The following is a 20582-nucleotide window of genomic DNA, read 5'->3' as shown; positions in this document are numbered from 1 at the left end:
AATAACCAGCAAGGCTTGTACCTCCTCATGCAGACCTGGTGATGTGCCTGCCACAGATCCTGCTCACAATTTGGTGATTTTCTGAAACTCTTCAATAATCAAGATATTACTTACCCAGATTGGTCTTAATGAGATTATCCAGCTTCTGGTTGAGGGTACAGCTAGACTTTGTATCTTCTTTCTGTACTTGTTGCACCATATCCTTCTTAATAGCAGTCAGTACAAACATCAAACGAGCTTTAGGGAGAAAAGGAGGAGGATAATGAAAATGTTAAATATTTCAAATAACTGTGGAACAAGAAATAGCGAGAACGAAATACAGACAGAACAAAGGACAGCTTAGACTTCACTAGCAGTGGAGTACCGATCTATACAGGGAAGGGGTACAGAATCAACCAAACTGCAATTATTAAAATAAGCAATTTTTGCTTTGTGCACATTCAGTTACTGGTCATGTGAGGGGGGATCAACAGGAAAACTGGACGATTCCCTTTCAAAATTTTGTCCAATAAATTCTACTGACATGGTATTTTTTTTTTGGGGGATGCACTCCCATACCCCCCCCCAAAAAAAAAAAAACCACACCAAAGTCCACCTTGCTGAATGAATTAGTCTATTACATACACAGTACTAAGTATGTTAAAACCCATATTTTGTAAAAATGGTGCATGAAATGGTTTAATTTGTCAATTTATGGGGGAGGGACAACCCTCTACAGACACTCCCCTGTGTCAGGCAGCATGTTGTGCCTAAAGTCCACTTTTCAAATATCCTCATGCCTCAAACAATTTCTCGCTACAAGCCTGGACACTCAAGAAAAAACATATCAAGGAAACAACTTACTGTGTTCATCTTCCAAGCCACTCAGCTTGATTTTATTGGCTTCATGTTGGGCTTTCTTTTTCAGACGACAAGCTCTGTGAGCAAAAACAAAAATACATTATAATCACAATTATAATCACAATTATAATCACAATTATAAATAGATGTAGCATTACTCATCATATCATCATAATACTAATCACGGCGTGTCCGTCCGTCTGCCAAGACTATCACGTTAGCGAAAAGTGCGTCATCGCGTGCTTTCGCATGTGCGCTATATCGCGAGTATCAACGGGTCTTGATCATTGAGATATCGCATTTCATAGTAGTTTAAAAGGTCAGGGCAGGTATATGGGTAACAGGTGTAATTAGAAATAGACCTATCACGAGAACCGCCCAACCCGAGAACCGCAAAATCTAGTTCTATATAATGTTGACTTTGATTTGAGCTATGCAATATAGTTTGTACTAGGATGTTTGTGCAATGATATCACTCTGTCAAATTTGGACAATTTCAAAATTTGACATTGTGCTATATTTTTTTTACCATTCCATCCACGATGACGATCAGGCATTAATTTGTAAAATCAGGCATCAATATGATGCTCACAGTACACACACCCCTGTAAGCTGTGTGTGTCCACCGGAACAAACCATACTAGGCCAACTCGCGACCAAAACACACAGGTCAAGTTGTTACCGCCTAACTACATGAGTGGGTATACTTTTTCCTGATTTTTGATTTACACAGTTTGCAAAATCAGGGACTTCCACTTACCTCCAAAGAGAAATAGGAATATTTTAAATGGGTGGTGGTTTACACTTTGAAAGTTTGACAACTGGGGATGATGCTGATTGACATGAATCACCCTGTTTGGTGTGAAAAAAACAAAAACAATGTCCCCTACAGACAGGAAAAACAAATGCCCTCTCACCCCCACACACCCTCTTGGTCTTTGGTACACAAAGAAACAAAATATTTATGTAGTTAACTAGTTAGCCAAATGATAAAACAAATTATACATGTATTTACCTTGACGCTTAGCTTATTCTTTTCTTTCCTGCATCGATTTCTCGCACTCCCCGTTAACTCGCTCACTGGTGCCATGTCGCTAATGATCTTATTCAGCTTACGTAACTCGTTACCGATGTGTAGTAACTTGCGAGGGTTGGGGGTCATGTCGTCGTATTCACTACGCCTTGATTTATATTTGCCTGCTGGTGCTGGTATGGAACTTGCTGACATACCTATAAGAATGAAAAAAGAAAGTTAAAAAAATCATATCAAATCCGCTCTCCCCATGTGTGGCGTACCTGGAAAAGGCGGAACAGATCATAATCCAAGATAAAGACCTCGTTAGAGTCGGTTCCAATCAGGGTAGTGCCTGATTGTCGGCTACACTTGCCTGTCCTGTAACAATCCCGACCCGATCTCTACGATGACCCCTTAAACCCTAGTAACTTTAACCCTTTAGGCCTAATAATGACCCTCCTTAATTAGTAATGGGTGCTCCCCATTTTAAAGGGGCCCCCCATCCAGCCAGTTGACCACATTAAAGAGGAACAGACTTACACCTCGACAGACAAAACAGAATTTATATGGAAACAATTTCACCTTCGACAAATTCACCAAGGAACCAAAAGTGATATATCTCGATCAGGGTTATTCCTTCTATTGTCTTTGGTATTTAAAGTTGATTTTCCTGATAAGAAATCAAGTGTTTCATCAAGAGGTATTTATTTGATGGCATGTTTTGTGATTTCCCCCATTGAGTGCAACGGTAAGTGTCCCTTTCGTGTCCGAGGGGGCGAGATGGAACAGCCAAATCCCAGCAAAAGCAACCAATCGAAGAAGCAATCTATTGCAAGCTTGTAGTGACGTCATGCCGACTGACAGAATGGCATCCCAATGTCCCCTTCAAAGAATTCAAAATGGAGGATGCAGACTTGAAATTATACACCATTTTGATATGTTGACCAGGGCAGGAAAAATCACCTATGTGCTTTTGGCCCCTGAACATGTTTAAAACAAAACTGCCAACAGGTTACATAGGAGGTTTTGCTTTAAACATGTTCAGGGGCTGATGACACATCAGGAGGTTTTTCTTGCCCAACAACGAATTTCCTACCTGTCTCTTCATCCTCTGCATCTGAAGCATCACTCTCATCTTCCTCCAGAATGGTGCCAATGTCATCTCCTCCTTCGTCATCACTTCCTTCTTCCATATCTTGTTCGCTTCCCAGACCCTCGTCATGGGAATCGAACCCATCATCTGTATGGTGACTTCTACTCAAATCGATTTTCTCATTCTGAAATGATAATACACATATAGCTAAATTGGTTAAGAGTGCTGGCTGGATACCCAGGGCTACCCGGTTCAAATCCAGGTCAATCGTGGAAATTGCTCTTAAACTGACCCTCTTTGTGGGAATCGTACCCATCATCTGTCTGGTGACTTCTACTCAAATCAAGATTTTCTTATTCTGTCTCAGATGATTTACACTTGCTCTCTAAAAATCCAGGGATATCCCCGGTTCAAATCAAGGATGAAAATTTCTGTCAGTTTCCAAGACCCTCAGGAATTGAACCCATTATCTAGTCTGTAGACTTCTCGAGTCATTTGGTTACATTTTTTCTTTCTTGGTCAATTCGAGAGAATTTAAAAAAAAAAAAAATTATATCGTACTTTAAACCTGAATCAAGTACTAAGCAATGATTGATAACATACATGTACCAAGTTGGGTAAATTAAATGAATGTTGCTTCAGTTTACATGACTCTAAGAAGATGAACTTCATGCTTGAGAACATTGATTTAGACTGTACAAATTGCATTTATGGTAATAAAGGTTATCTTCCGGCAGCAGCAGCAACAGAGAGTCATTGGTAGATCACCAGCGCAGTCACCTTCAGAGTCTATTTCATCTTTATTCAGATAAGCACTCCATGTGTCTCGGGAATTAAAGTAATTCTTGAGCTGCATATATCTCCTTGTCTTGAGTAGGCATCAAACAATGAGGGCATTATAAGGGTAGTTTATAATAGCAAACAACCCAAAAGTTTGTTCAAAAGTGCTTTTGTTAAGAGTCGGGGTTAGGTGGCTGATCCCTCCCCCCGAATCCTCCCTTAATTCCTGTAACGTAAGTGTGAAATATTGAAAATCCAACCTCCAAAAGATATTTTAACTAGTTTTTCACCACCAGAGCAGTTCTTCTGGGGTGAACCAAACCTGCCTGGTTATCAAATTAATCAGTGACAAGGTTATCTCTGAACTTGACAGGTACTTATGTTTTAAAATGTTATTGCAACAATTAGCACCTGTCACAGTCAGAGATAACTTTGTCATTGATTAACTTGATAACCAGGCAGGTTTGGTTCACCCCAGAAGAACTACTCTGGTGGAGCTTCTTATTGTTCCCTAACCCTAACCGCCTAGGGGCTTTTTGGCGACGGAAGGGAAAGAAGGAAAGAATAAAGAGAGAAAAGAAGGAAAGAAGTTGTTTGCTCTGGGTGGGATTCGATCCCGAGACCCTCGCATGCCAGGCACTCGGTCGGCGACACTTTGCCATGGGTCTTGGGCTTCGCTGGCCAGTGAAACCGTGCCTATATATCACTTAGGGCGATTGCGTCATCACACCACGTGGCATGCATGCACGAACAGCGCATATATAGAGTAGTATTTTGTAGTATTCAGGAGCGTTAGGGCTAAGAGAGGGACTTTAGGGGGAGGGGAATTTAACAGCTCTGGTCCCAACTGGGGGAGGGCGATGCCCCTCTGGTTATACCAATTTTACGCCCCCTTACCTTAACTGTGTAACCATGTGCATGTCTCTTGAAGGTCAGTTTGGTTGGTGACGACACCGCTTCATCCTCCGATTCCTCCTGCTCCTGCTTTACTTTGATAGCCATCTTCTCCTGATGGATAAAACTTTTGATTTCCTCCCATTTCCTGTCCACGAATCATCGCTATGGTTACACGGTGGCTCGTCTTCACCACAATCTTGTGTTGATCTTTTGGTTGCTTGGCGATGATGTGAATGTTCTCGTTCTTCTCCCCAGCAAATTACTGAAGCTAAGACAGTTTGAAGAGGACGAGGGGAGAGATGACGATTTAGTCGAGTTAGTCTTCCTGGCCGTTGTACACTCCGTCTTGACTAGAGTCTGCAATGAATGTGATTGTGGGCTTAGAGATGATGGTTGGTGTTGCTGGTGTGAGTTTAGCGGTGTTGGGTGCGATTTGGACATGGTGAAGAGACTGGAATACCGGTCATGACTGATGCCACTAGCGTGCACTTTTCTAAGTGAAGACGCTGTGTCGTGTGTTCTGTGTCTGTGGCTGGTTTGCTTTATAAGGACGGGTTTTGTTTTCTGATGATGTAATGGCTGATGCTGTGTGAACGCACTCTGACGAACAGCGCCACCGTGCAGCACGTCATATGTTTGTGTACTATCTTCCATGTTCAACTCGGCTAAAGTCGGGGAATGCAGAAAGTCATCGTCTGGATGTTGCAACGGGCTCGACACGTCGTCGTACGCTGCGAAATCCCACACATCTTTTACACTGTCATTTAATGAGCTCCCGCAGAGGGAGCTTTCACTCATAAAACTGTTGCCGAGACTACATCCCAAATCTGTCATTTCTTCCGACCACGGTGTATCAAACAAAGGGTTACCATGGTTACCGCTTGCCCCCCTCACGTTGATGCTCTCTGTTGATGATTTGGTGAGCGGTATTGGCTCGTTGTCGTGTTCGTACATGAATATGGATTGCGGACTGGCGGCATAGATGCTTAGATCAGGAGAGTGGAGTGAGTGTTCGCTGGTGTAACTGGTTGAATAGAGGTCACCAACTGCATCGCCCAGCTGGGTGAAGACATCCATTGTGTGCTATGGGTCTGAAACATAAATAAAAATAACAGATTATACATGTATAGATAATTTAAACCATCTTCTCAGGTTTTAGAAGTTTACATCTTGACACAGTGGCATGACACATAGGGCCATGTGCCCCCCATCAATTTGAAAATTTAGAAAATCCCATATATGCAAATTGCTGAAAAACAGCCCCCCCATCAGAAGGGTCAGAATTTCGTTTCACAGCGCAAGAATCTTGATTAAATCTTGCCAATAAATTTGTAGTTGATTCTTGGAAATTACTTAGTGTGTGAACTACAAAGTTTGCGAGAATCAACTTTGATTCAGGCTAGTTTACAAGAATCTTAAGTTTGCGAGAATTGATTCTCCGATTCTCAACGAAATTCTGACCCTGCATCAGGGCCTGGTTCCCCCAATCACGGTCTGTGCCCCCCCCCTTCACACTACGGCAATGTTTTGACAAGATAAGCAAGCTAGACCATTAATTTTATGTTCCCCTTGTCAATTTGTTTCCATTGTGATGCAGACTAGACCATTCTAGAACCCCCGAAAAAAAAAAAAAAAGACACACTTTTTTTTTTAAATGTGACTGAGCCTGTGGTTCCATAAACCTATGTGGGATTCCCCAAGCCATGAAGGGATTTCCCCCTAATTTAGTGTGTACACCTGGGAACTGGATATATTGTATCCAAAAGTTATTGGAATTCCCAATATGTCATCTTTGAGTTTTTCTTCTGGTAAAGATGTACATGTAAAGATTCATTATGGCAATGCCATGCTATAATGAAGGGAAACTTGAGTCCTCTCTGGATTGAGGGGAAGTCAAATAAGTATGTTTTAAAGTAATTCTTGATTTTGTCAGTTAATTTATTTTTTCAAACCAGAAGCAACCTACTTTTTCACAACAAACTTTACTAGTCTTGAATGGAACAATGATGTCAAAAAGTATTTTTGTAAGTTTTCTGTTTTTTGTTTGTTACTTTCATTGTCCCCTTTTTAAAACGATTGAATCACCCTACTTTCCTACAACCACCTTTATTCTTGAACTAAATATTTCAAAACTTTTATTTCTTTATTCATCTTTAAAACCACTAAAGCAACCTATTTTTCTATAATACATCTTTTATTCTTAAACTGATATGTCAAATAATTCATTTTGTAAGTTCCAGCTTTTTGGTTGTTATACTTTCATTGTCCCTTTTCAAAAACTTGACCTCAAGTTTTGGAGAGTATGAGTTTTTGTATCAAAAATATCTTAAGGTCAGTGGCGGCAACATGGGGGGCATGGGGAAATGCCCCCCCCCTTCAGAACTCTTGCCCCAGTAAAAAACCCAAAAATTTCCACTTTTTGCAGCATTTTGCCCTGTTGCTTTTGGCCCCCCCCCCCAAAAAAATTCACTTTGCCCCCTCCCCCAAAAAAAAATTCCTGGTGCCGCCACTGCCAAAGGTTGAATATTGTATGAGTGTGGAAGATAGAGAAATAACAAACTGTGTCTGAAAGATTGTCATGTTTGAAATCAAAACTAGAATATATATATATATACAAATTAATTACTAAGGAAAAGAAAAAAAAAGTAACGGTATTTGTCTGACGTGTATTGGTCTGACGTATATAACCTAGCTATTCCCATATGGCTGCCGATACAAGATAACCATCTATTTAAAACACTCTTAAACATTTGCTAGAGTACTCTATGAATAAACTCATTTGTTTGACACCTTTTGGCAAATTGTGGCAGTAAAGTCCATTTTTTGCATGCAAGAGAATTTGGGTTATTCCTTCATGTAATTTTACATGAAATTAGAGTTAGGATTAGTGTTAGGATTAGGGTTAGGATTAGGATTAGGCTTAGGGTTAGGATTAGCTTACACGAAATAATTACATGAAGGATCGACCAGAATTTGGGAGGAAAAGGTCCATAAATTTTCGAAAGGTTGCAAATTAGAACGTTTCAGTGCTGTTTTCCTCAGCCCTTTTATTCAAAAGGTACCCCTTGATGTGTGCCAATAATTTCCCCCTTTTATACTTTCCAAAAATATCTTGCCCTTGCCCCTATCGACCTGCCAAAAATTGCTTAGGTCCCCTGAAACGATAGGATTTACATCTAATTATGTTTCATGTATATGTGGCAAAACGGGAAAATATATATTTTTAATCCAATATCAAAATGGTCCTGTATTTCTGGAATTTGGAGTACCATCTGTGATACTGAAATGTGTTTACTTCAAATGTTAATTAAATTCATTTCTAAGAACAGTTTGGTTTGATACAAAAACAACACCCACTGATGTATTTTACTATCATCTCAGCCCCCTCATAAAATTCAAAAAAAAGACACAGTTCATCATAACTTTGACTTTAATCAATGACACTCTATTACTTGGGAATGAGTTTTATGTTATCCAGAAATACTCAGGCTTGAGTTGATTTTAAAATACAGCGCATGCATAATCGTTAAACTGAACTGTGCCTAACTGCATGTTACTTTCTGTGCCTGTGCCCCTGCATAGTATGTTACTTTATGTAAAATAGGTTAGGTGAAGATTTAATAGAATTTAATTATGTACATTTAATTCACTATTTTTCCAATCTTTTTTTTTCCAAAATAAAAACAAATCCATGCCAAAACATTTATATCAATAAAAATTTGTGCACATTTTTTTTTGACATTTTTGTCACAATTTTTCATTGTTATTTTGAATTTCAAGATGCAATATATCTGCAACTTAAACCAATATTTTTATGATTTTGCAGTCCACTGTCGGCCGATAAAATAATTCCACGATATAACCTATATAGAACGTTCATATAGTTACCCACTACAGTGGGTTAAGGTCTCAGGCCAGGGTGACCATGGTCATTCCATTCATACCCAAACATATCCCTCTAACTTTCTTACCTTGTTTCCTTGATAGGAACCCCAAGTAATTGCAATGCCAAATATTATCAAATGCTGTTCTTTCAGTTTTTTCTGCAAGGGAAAAGAAAAGAAAAACATTTTAAAAATAATTATTATCGGCCCTACAAGTTCACAAGCATTCGCTACATTTTAGTGAGCACTGTGCAGTTTCACTTTTTCTTTTACAAAATAAAAAGTGTAATCTTTCGCAATTTTACAATTTTGTACTTTTCTTTCTTTTTTTTAAATTTGTGATTTTGAGTTGTCTTATAAACCTGTATAGTACTCAAATTGGGTAGTGTGAAAAATTAATCCCATGAAAAATTCCACTTACAGTGCACCTAAATAAATAAATAGGATTTTCCCATGATTTTGCAAATTGGTTTCATAACTTTGTAAATTGCCAATGTACTGTTCCTTTTTTCCCATAGCTCATGCAACTGGGAATTTTTTGAGCAGGTTTTGTAGCTGTGATTTTGTAGAAGGATTGTGAATGTTGAGTTTTAAATATAGGCTTATTAACTTTAAAATTGAAGGAGCCTCAAAAGTGCTGTATTTTAGTAAGTATATTTGGTATCAACACTCTGAAAATCCCTGTAAGAATCCCGGGTAAGAATGTCATGAAATCCAACCAGCCTCTTTCTCATAAAATATGATTGTATTAAAGCTAGAAGTTCATGGCCATATTTCCTAAAGAAGGTCAGGGACCTTTTATTTCCTGGATTCCATCTTGAAAAGGTGAAGTACCAGGCACTGGTATCATTTTGCAAAACACAGAGTCTTGAATATGATTAAATATCCTGTCAATCATTACATCAATCATATATCAACTCCTTTGCACATAATAGCCTTATACAATATATTCATGAATAATGCAGTAGTTCTGATGAATTATTCATGATATGCTAATCTGATTGGGTAGAGTACCAGGAAACAGCTGAGTCAGTGCACCTGTGGGCAAGGGATGGACTGGAAAACTGTCAACAATCCAAAATCATCATAATACAATGGAAATGTCATCACAACATGGTACATGGGATTAGAAACCCACAGGAGTTTCATGATTGGGGGAAAAAACATGAAAATGTCTACACATATTGCTGAGATTGCAGATGCCAAACAAAATGATTTTGTGCATTTTTAAATTAAAACGCCCAGATGTACATAGACCCTCAATATATAGGCCTACATTGTAAAATGCAATTTTGGTCCCGATTTTGGTATAGGCCTATTGGCAGCACCTTTTTAATTGTTCTGGGGAGAACTTAAAGGAGTATTTCGTGATCCTAGCATCCTCTTTTTTATGATATTTTTCAGTACATATCGACGAAAAAAGCCTATTCCCAAAATTTCAGTTGATTCTGATTTTGCGTTTGCGAGTTATGCATGATTATGTGTAATTACACTATTACACTGCTCCATAGACAATGCGTTGTAATTTCGTTCTGGTGCACCAGAGCGAAATTCAAATTTCACGATATCTTTGCAAAGCGAATTAATCTGCAAGAAATATTTTGTACATAAACATTATGTAGCCAGAGGTTTCCAGTGATATAAAAATCTCAACTTTTTTTGAGAAAAGTGGGGGGATGAGGCTGTGGATCACGAAATGCCCCTTTAAGGTTAAATACAACTGATTTTCAAGGCTTGATTCCAGAGGGGCGTAAGTTAATAATGGAAACAGCCATGCAGAAAAGAATGAACTCACGCGTACAATAGTGTATCAATCTGAACTTGGGCCACGGACAAACCGCGGCTCGTGAGTCATCCTATATAGCTCTATATGTTGCAGGGATAGGGAAGGGCGGGGGGAATGGGCGACCATGATAGGACCATATGGGCTGATGGGGGTGTGGGGATTGTGGGCAGCCGTTTTCGGCAATTTTACTTTGGATTTTCTAAATTTTCAATTTTTGAAATTATCCTGGATGATATCTGTCGTGAAATATGTCAATGCTTCTATAGGCTATAATAGGCCTAGTATGCCTATTTATACCCTGATTATGCAATATATAGGCCTACAACAATAACTACAACAACAGTAACAAAACCAACAACCAATATTTTGTTAAGGCCAAATAAAAAAAAATAAACATGTTTCACGTCCCCTCCCGCTTCCTTTTTTGAGGTTTCCTCAAATATATTTTTATTTTTGAAATTCAGTTATAACTTTTCAAAAAATATGTCTAGGAAGTTGGGATGCATTCTATAGCCTTGTTAAGATACAAGAAACACTTTAGGAAGGTTTTGTGATCATTAGAGGGGTGTAACTCTCAGAACAACAAATAAAAAAGGGCCTCCTCCTTTTTCCAGGCATTATTGTATACGCTTAAACAGCTCTAAGTATGGGTATTTACACCAATTTTGCGATAAAAAATAGAAAATAAAAGCCCCTCTTCCTCCTTTTTTTTGAAAACCGGACGTGAAACATGTTTTTTTTTTACTTGGCCTAATATAATTTGTAAAAATATATTCATAGGCGCGCCAATTAGATTAGTATAGCCTAAAATTCCTGAATTATATAATGAAAAAAAACCGGTCAAAAACAATCAATCGCTGCAGTCAGAAAGAAAGAAAGCGAACAAAAAAAAAAAAAAAAGTGAGAGAAAAATAAAATAAAATAGATGGAATGGACCACATAGGGACTCGAACACGCACCAAAGTTTTCCAGCTCAAAACTATAGTATTAAATAGTCGAACGTGAGTCCGACGCGCTAACCGATTGAGCTACTGAGTGACCTGTGAAATCGATTGATCTCAAACTGACTATTATGGAATAGTGCATACCAGGCTCTTATGGTAAACAATCTCATCACCGCTGTAAATGTCGAAGGTATCGATGGCGAAAAACCTCGATTTTTGCAAAAGTAGCTTAAATTTGGAATGAAATTCAAATGGTAAAGGAATCGACATACTTTTGAGAAATAATGTAGGCAGTTAGAAATCAAAATTAACGTTCCACAATCCAGATATCGATAATGTAACATAACAGTGTTTTGTGGTACAAGATTCTCGAAAATTGTTCCCAAAAAACGAGCTAATAAAATTTAATCGGTACTGTATTTGGTTCTTCCCCATGGCAACATTATTTCTTTGGTCGATTTGTAGTACAATACAAAAAGGAGAAAACAGTCACTCGGGCGTGGTTTTATACGGAGCGAATATTTGAAAAAACTGCATGGAACGTGTTTTTGATCTTGTGAACATGGTGCGTAAAAATGATTAAACAAAGGATTTTCAAACGGATTCTAAAAATTTGTATAAACACACAAAAATAATGTTAAGATACATCCATGCACCAACATTTGACTCACTGCGATATTTGATTGCTGAGAAAACGCGGTTTTAGAGAACAACTTTATACGTCTTTTGTACGTTTTTTATACGTTTCTTCGTGTAACCTTAAGGGTTAACATTTTTCAAATGTGCCAAAACTTTTGGCTAAAAAAGTGGGTTAAATTCAGCTGAAAATTTTGACTTCATAATATCGATGGGTCCAAATTTCTTGACAAATTTTCATAGTGAGAGATCCACCCTAAAAAACTAAACTTGAGTACCCCCCCCCCCCCCCGGGTCATGAATATACTGAGGGGTCATAAATTTTTTATACCAAAAATAAGGGGGGGGGGGGGCTCATAATTTTTTACTTCAATAATAAGGGTTATAAAATTATTAAGGGCATACAATTTTAGGGCACACTACACATGTACAAAATGTTTGCACAATCTTACGGTATATGTAGGCCTGCATCAAAATTATAAACGCCTTTCTGTCAAGCGCACAGCCGCACACATTTGACCTTTTCAGACAAATTAGTTTCAGGTATATGTGCACAAGGGGGTCATAAATATTTCCAGCCCGATACACAGGGGGTCATAAAGGATTTCAGCCTGTGACAGGGGGGGTTATAAAAATTTCAGCCTGTGATAGAGGGTCATAAAATTTCAGCCTGTGATAGGGGGTCATAAAAGATTTCAGCCTGTGATAAGGGGTTATAAAACATTTCAGCCTGTGATAGGGGTCAAAAAAATTTCAGCCTGTGATAGGGGGTGATAAAAAATTTCAGCCTGTGATAGGGGGTCATAAAAAATTTCAGCCTGTGATAGGGGTCATAAAAAATTTCAGCCTGTGATAGGGGGTCATAAAAATTGGATCTTGTTACAAACATATTCATGCAGTAATTCATGAGCCCCCTTCTGAAGAAAATGACAGTCCCTTTAATGGAATGCAGGGGCATAGCCAGCTTTCTTAATTGGGGGGGGGGCGTGATTTTAGTATAATAAGTTTCTTGAGGCCTGCCATCCTGAATATCATAGATAGCATTTTAAAAAACACTAAAAAAAACTTTCTGCATGTTGATTGTCATCAAGTATATTTTCTTAATTATATTGAAAAGCTGACACATAATATTAATTACCACATGACACAAGTTGATTGACAGGCACTATTGTTCTTCAGATGACTGCATTTGTATATTGATTGACCCAATGATCTAGCTTGTCTGGTTCATTTGAGGCACCACATTATAATTGGCAACATGTTTAATAAGGGGGCTGGGGTGCAATAATTACTGGCCAAGGGGGAGCTAGAGGCCCAATTATGGGGGTATGATATATGTCAAGGGGGGAACAAGATGATCGACAAGTTCTATTGTTTCTTGGAAATTGAATTTTTTAGCTGCATATATACAGTGATCTTGTGTCTTTCTCAAGTTGGCACTGGTTAAAGGCATAAATTGAACCACCCTAAGGGGCCATTCATAAACACTTGTAACAGGGGGGCTTGATTCAAAAAGAAAAAATTCACATATATTATTATTTTCAGGGCTCCTTTTTTTTTTGGTCGTGAAAAATGAATGTTTTAAACCCCCATAGAAAATAGTGTAGGCTACACTCATGTACTAGGGAAAAAATTGAGGTGACTTTTAAAGGCCCTCCCACCTTCAGAAGGTTCTACAAATGTTCAAGCCCACTTTTTGCATCAGCCCACACCCCCCAATAATACAGGTGTTTGTGAACAGTCCCTAACAGATAAATTATGTTTATATTAAATACTTACATACAATAGGGGCCCTATGACCCATCACTGATTAGGGGAAAATTGCCAAACAAACAACATAAGGGACCGTTCACAAACACTTGTTAGGGGGGCCTGATGCAAAAAGGGGGCCCTGAAAATTTTTGACCCTCCTCAGAGGGCCCTGAAAAAAATGACCACATATTTTCCTGGAAAAATTGAGTTTATATTATATGCTTTCTATGGGGTTGACTTATAATTTTCATGTCAAAAAGGGGTGAAAAGGCGATGACATTTTTTTTGCATCAGGCCCCCTAACAAGTGTTTGTGAACGGTCCCTAAAGACCAAATTCATGAATTTGACAAAATTTACTTCAATTATGGTGACAATAATTGCAGTTCTTTATTGCATTATACTTGTATACCAGCCATTCAAATATACTGTACTACCCTTCTCAAGATTTTCTGGGAAATGCATTCAGACTGCCCTTTTCTATGCCCTCCTCAGCCTAGCAACACGTACTGTAGAGTTCAAAGAAAGGTTGGATGAACTCTCACTACAACCAGTGTCAGGTGGTGGTGGATGCGATATTACCATTTGTGACGTGCCATTGGATTAACACATAAACATGAAATCTTCTAAATGTGTTATGTGGTGTCAAGGCAAAATTATTTTACCCTAAAACCGTTGGGGTACGACAAAGTATGTACCGGGGTATGTTGTTTTTCAATTTATAACTGCTAACCGGCTATTTTGAATGGGGCTGTTAGCCTTGTATGTCACGTGTCCTATACCGCCTGACCAGTGTCAAACAGATCTGACTCCACACAGCTGTATAGCTCCACTCTGGGATAGCTAAATAATTTCTGGTTCTACATGCATGTAGTCCCTTATACTCTCTGCTCACATTTCTTTGGGATTTTGTCCATATTTCTTTTTAAATTTTGGCAGAGGTAATTTATTACTAGGAAGAATTGTTTAATTTTATTATTTTGTGATATTAGCATCCTCTTTTTATGACATTTTCCAGTAGATATCAACGAAAAAAAGCTTATTCCCAAAATTTCAGTTGATTCCAATTTTGCGTTTGCGAGTTATGCATGATTCATGTGTATTACACTGCTCCATATACATGTAGGCCAGTGTTATAATTTTGCTCTGTTGTTTATACCAGAACATATTAAGTACGGTAATTCAAATTTGAGGATATTTTTGCTGAATGAATTAATCTAATTAATTTGATGGTATGTAATAGTTACTGTATAAGTGGTAATTTTTGCGAGGGTTTTATTTTCTCGGATTTCACGAATGGAGTTCCATGCGCGAAATTAACACCTCGCGAATATATGTTATAACTAGAGTACCTGCAGCTGTGAGGGCACTGTAGCTGTATGTGAGAGCACCACCAGCATCAGATAGTGATGCTGTTTGACCCCCAATGACCCCATATGACCTCTGACCCTAGATGACCTTGGCTTGATCCCCTTTGACCTTTGATGACCTCAGTTTTATTTGATACATCCGTTTGAAATCATTTTCATCTTTTTATGCTGGGAAGACATTGCAGTCCTCGCAGGGAGTGGTGAAATCTTCCTGTTCCTGTCATATTGAGAATTCGTTATACCATGTTTAAGCCCTCGTATCAAGGATTCCACCCACCAAGTCTGTGCCCGATCGGACAAAGTTTGAAATTTGACCCGTCCGTAATGACCTTTGACCTCGGTTGACCTCAATGTTATTTTGCGCATATATTCCCCTCGTAGCAAGGAGCTTCCACCCACCAAATTTGAGCCCGATCGGACAAAGTTTGAAATTTAACCCCTCCATAATGACCTTTGGCCTTGGTTGACCTCAATTTCATTTCGGGCATATATTCCCCTCGCATCAAGGATTCCACCCACCAAGTTTGAGCCCGATCGGACAAAGTTTGAAATTTGACCCCTCCGTAATGACCTTTGACCTCGGTGGACCTCGATTTTATTTCGGGCATATAATCCCCTCGTATCAAGGATTCCACCCACCAAGTTTGAGCCCGATCGGACAAAGTTTGAAATTTGACCCCTCCGTAATGACCTTTGACCTCGGTTGACCTCAATTTTATTTCGGGCATATACTCGCCTCGTATCAGGGATTCCACCCACCAAATTTGGGCCCGATTGGACAAAGTTTTAAATTTTGACCTTTGACCTTGACCTCCGATGACCTTTAAAACTACCCCATAAATCGCTTGAGACCTATCTATATCCGCAATATCGGAGTGATGCATCGAAGCGCGGCGAAACGCATAGCCGGACAGACAGAGCTCATTATTTTATTAGTAGGGCCTATAGATGTATTGCAAGTATAGGGCAAGACTAGGCAATCACGAAAATAACAATTGCAAAAATGTCTCTGTAACTCCAAATCGCGAAAATAACTACGCGAAAATTACCAAATACAGTAATTTGAAATATCATAATTTTTACAATTTATGCAAAATGCATGTAATTCAAAAGCTTCCCCGCTTCGTGCGGCAGGGGAACCCTCCCTCCCACCTTCAGTATTCCCCGCTGCTCAGAGAAGGCCTCATATTGCCCCCCCCCCCATATTAATAATCTTCCGGAGCCTCTGATTATCAATATCATGTATATTTTATATGTCTCATCCCAAGGGACAAGAAAACTTGGAAAGGAGAATTCAATAGTCTCTAAACAATCAAACAAATACATGCCAAATGTAGTTTGTCTGATCAAGTATGCGATCATCAAAGTTTCTGAAAAATTGTCAAATCCTTGCCAGGAAACTTAATCCAATATAATCACTGATATGAGTGCAATATTGTTGTGCTGTCATATCAGGAAAGTTGATGATCCTATGTGTACCTGTCATGATGCATGCATGATCTTGCCAAACATTCAGCTGAGTAGTTGGACACTGACCAGCAAATCATATGTTCAGTTGAACAAATAAACCGATCATGTGAGAGTTTATTGTACTGGCGTAGTATACATAATTATGTGACAGTGAATGGTACATGTTTGCATCTTGGCATGAGCCTTATGATAGGCCTACATCAAATATGTAGGCCTACAGGTGGGGCATCTTTTCAATTATGAGAAGGGGGGAGGCGGTGGGGGCATGAGGGGCATCTCACTTTTCAATCATGAGAATTTTTGTATCCCGGTACTCATTCTGTATTCTAAGGGGCACATCCTTTGATTTCCTGGGGAGGCATGCATTTTTTTATTGAACTCCCACACCTCACCCCGCATATTTTAGAGCTCTGCCCACTTTCCACGTCCAAGCTTATAAAAAAACACCAAAAAAACAATGTCTAGTACCTCATTTGCACTTCCCTGCTCATATTGAGAGAGAATCCTCCAATTTGTAAATTTTGGTGACTGATATCAATTGTCTGCAGTGAATAGTGGGTGTGGTCCACTGGGCGTATTCTGTGGCAACATATTGGCTGACTTTTTTTTTTACACAAATGCAAATAATTCCAATAAATTGTCAATAAATTTATAGTGCTGAACCAATACCATACCATAGGGGTTGCACAGTAAGTATGAGCTGGGGGTTGAAATAACGAGCAGGACAATTTGCATTTCTGTAGTGTTTGTAAACCTTTTTAGAGCATTTTATTTTAAAAGTGCCCTGTAGTGTGTGCCAAAAATTGCCCCCCCCACAGCCTGCCCTGGCCTGCCAAGAAACCTTTAACCCACCCCCAATTAGTGGGTCAAGGGGAAAAGCTTCAGAAGAATTGCTTCCCCCAGCCTGCCAAAAATTGCTTGCAACCCTCCTCGGCCTGCAAAGAAACCCACCCAAATTAGTGGGTCAACTGGGGACAAGCTTCAGAAGTCACCTAACTGGGCTACCAATTTGTGGGTTTGGCAACCCTGTCCAGCACCATGACAGCCTTGACATGACCTTCCTGAACCAATACTGGAAATTAGGGCAGTACTGTTTTGACTGAACAATATTTAAAATATATATACAATAGTACTCCACAAACTGTGGCTATTTATAGCATGTGGAAAATTTCATTTAATCAATTCCTGAATTCCAGCAAAGATCATAAAATTGTCAAACTCGGCCTATCCTATACATGTCATTTTGTTGTTTGAACATTTCCTATATGAAACTACCCCCCCCCCCACACACACACACACTGGCATCATCATGGGTACTATGAATAAGCATTTTTGATAGAATGTAATGTTAATTCTCTCCACAATTTGGCTTTAAATGTTGACTGTACCCACCAAGTTTCATGCCCGTACAACAGTTTTTACTAATTTGACCTCAGATGACCCCTGGTGACCTCGAAATGACCTTCCAAAAATTTGGCTTAAATGTTGACTGTACCCACCAAGATTCATGCCCGACCAACAGTTTTTACTAATGTGAGCTCAGATGACCCTGGTGACCTCGAAATGACCTTCCAAAAATTGTGCTTTAAATGTTGACTGTGCCCAGCAAGTTTCATGCCCGTACAACAGTTTGTACTAAATTTGACCTCAGATGACCCCTGGTGACCTTGCAATGACCTTCCAAAAATTGGGCTTTAAATGTTGACTGTACCCACCAAGTTTCATGCCCATATGACAGTTTTACTAATTTGACCTCAGATGACCCCTGGTGACCTTGAAATGACCTTCCAAAAATTTGGCTTTAAATGTTGACTGTACCCACCAAGTTTCATGCCCATATGACAGTTTTTACTAATTTGACCTCAGATGACCCTGGTGACCTTGAAATGACCTTCCAAAAATTTGGCTTTAAATGTTGACTGTACCAACCAAGTTTCATGCCCATACGACAGTTTTTACTAATTTGACCTCAGATGACCCCTACATGACCTCAGTGACCTTGACGCACTAACCAATACAAACCGGTTCTGTCTCGGGTCAAGATGCACCCACCCACCAAGTTTGAGGAACGTGCGACTCATAGTCTCCGAGAAAATAGGCGAAAGGCAAACTTTAACCAAAACTTTAACCAAATTTGTCACATACACACACACACACACCCCTGTCTGTGTTTGCCTCCAAACGTGGACATTGTGTTTTGCTATCTAACCGAGGACGTGTGTATGATGTTTTCATTGCCTAACCGTGGACTAAAATGGCGGATTTTATTTTGTGTATAATACGAAGCGGAATTTTAGCCATCACCCTGCGGACGGTAGTTTTTACACGTGTGGTCCTCGGTTTCAGGCAAATAGCATTTAAAGCATCTAGCATGCATTTGAGGTCTTTTGCAGCAGTTTGAGACCGAGGACAGTCCTCGGTTGGAAGTAGGTCCACAGTTTAGGGTGAAAAATCTTGTGTGTGTCCTCGTTTGTCGGCGAACACGTACGCACCCCCACATACACACATACATACGGAAAAGTGATTATATAGTCTCCTGCCTTATCAGGCGAGACAAAAACTAGAGTGGTTACCGCACCATAGCTGAACTATGTGGCTTTGGCACTATATTGTGGTATACCACTGTCACCTGAGGGTCACACCTTCTTGGCATTTCGAGATAAAGACCCAAAATTTGAATATTTGAGTCTTATGAGGAGTAGCACCCTCGGTGGGAAAATTATTTTTATTATATTCTGTACTGTTTATCTTTTTCATTTGACCCCACTCGAGGGGCATATCTTCTTGACATTTCAAGACATGAAAAGGACCCACATTATGAATATTGACCCAGATCTAACGAGGAGTGTTACTACCGGTAGGAACATTTATTCTATTAATTACTTTTTTTCTTTGACACCACTCGGGTGTCATATCTTCCTGAGATTTCAAGGACCCAAAATAGAAAAAAATTGAGGAGTGTCACTCCGGTGGGGGAAATAATTTTAATACATTCTTTGCTTCTTTCTCTTTCATTTGATACCACTAGGGGATCATACCTTCTTGGCATTTGGAGATTATATGAAAAGGACCCAAAATATAAATATTAACCCAGGTCTAATGAGGAATGTGACCCCTGGCGGGGAAATTATTTTGATTATATTCTTTACTATTCTTTACTTTAATATCTCAAAAGTTAGACATTATATGTTGAATAGCTAGCTTGCAGGGCATTGTACATGTATGTGTTATCTACCTCAGAGGGCAATGAACTGGTAGATTACAACTGATCAACCAGTCATCATGTTTGGGAATCAATTCCTCCTCATTGTTTGATGTTGCCCCCCCCCCAGGATTTCTCAGGTATCTTTGAAAAGCCATGATCCCCTGCCCTTTAAGGTGGTACTACACCCCTGGCCAATTTTGTGCCTATTTTTGCATTTTTCTGATAAGTATGTATATAGGGGCAAGGAGTACAACTACTGCACTGAAAATTTTATTTCAGCACATTGTGGAGTTACAGTCAAAAATGAGGGGAAACCAATATTTGATCAATAAATCAATAACTACATTGTATACTTATCTTGAGTCACTGAAATACCAGTGTAGTAACTGGATTCCTTGCCCCTATAATATACATAACTTTTGTTACTGTACCAGTGTTTTATTAGTTTTTGAGAAAAATGCAAAAATAGGGGTGTAGTACAGCTTGTACCACCTTAAAAACAAAATTGTAAGCATCCTAATTGTGTTCAACTAAATCTCCTCCCCTTTATGGTATTCCCCCCCCCCCCCAATAATATATTCATGTTAATCCCTAATGTGATATCAATCTACATGTAAAATGATGATGCAATTCTGAAGGCAATGAACTCCAATCTATTCCCTGATTATAATTCAACTTATCATACAATCAAATATACATGTATCATCATGTTTGGGAATGCACATGTTAATTTTATATCATGAATCATTGTCGAACAGAGATAGCATAATATTGCTAGGATCCACAACATGCTCATCTATCAGGGCACAGTTCTTTTAAACCCCAATACAGTTGCACATTCATTGAAATTTGGGTACACAAACTCATACTCCACAACATGAGGTCACATTTTGCTAGCTATGATTGTTTTTA

At 39.1% G+C, this 20582-nt stretch overlaps 1 protein-coding gene across 1 annotated transcript in view; it reads right to left on the bottom strand.

The window, feature by feature from the left end:
* Positions 1 to 20582, bottom strand: part of LOC140161861 (uncharacterized) — a 28425-nt gene that overhangs the window by 4179 nt on the left and 3664 nt on the right. Inside the window, exons 2-8 of the mRNA XM_072185156.1 lie at positions 8597 to 8668; positions 4815 to 5716; positions 4626 to 4778; positions 2952 to 3132; positions 1867 to 2070; positions 844 to 927; positions 115 to 237 (exon numbers count right to left, since the gene is read on the bottom strand). Of these exons, the coding sequence (XP_072041257.1) occupies positions 115 to 237; positions 844 to 927; positions 1867 to 2070; positions 2952 to 3132; positions 4626 to 4778; positions 4815 to 5702 (1633 nt within the window). The 5' untranslated portion in view covers positions 5703 to 5716; positions 8597 to 8668. The remainder of the gene's footprint in view (positions 1 to 114; positions 238 to 843; positions 928 to 1866; positions 2071 to 2951; positions 3133 to 4625; positions 4779 to 4814; positions 5717 to 8596; positions 8669 to 20582) is intronic.

This window comes from Amphiura filiformis, chromosome 10 (genome assembly GCF_039555335.1).
Source record: "Amphiura filiformis chromosome 10, Afil_fr2py, whole genome shotgun sequence".
NCBI lineage: Eukaryota > Metazoa > Echinodermata > Ophiuroidea > Amphilepidida > Amphiuridae > Amphiura > Amphiura filiformis.
The sequence above is the reverse complement of the archived record's forward strand: the minus strand, read 5'-3'. Positions and strand labels throughout refer to the sequence as shown.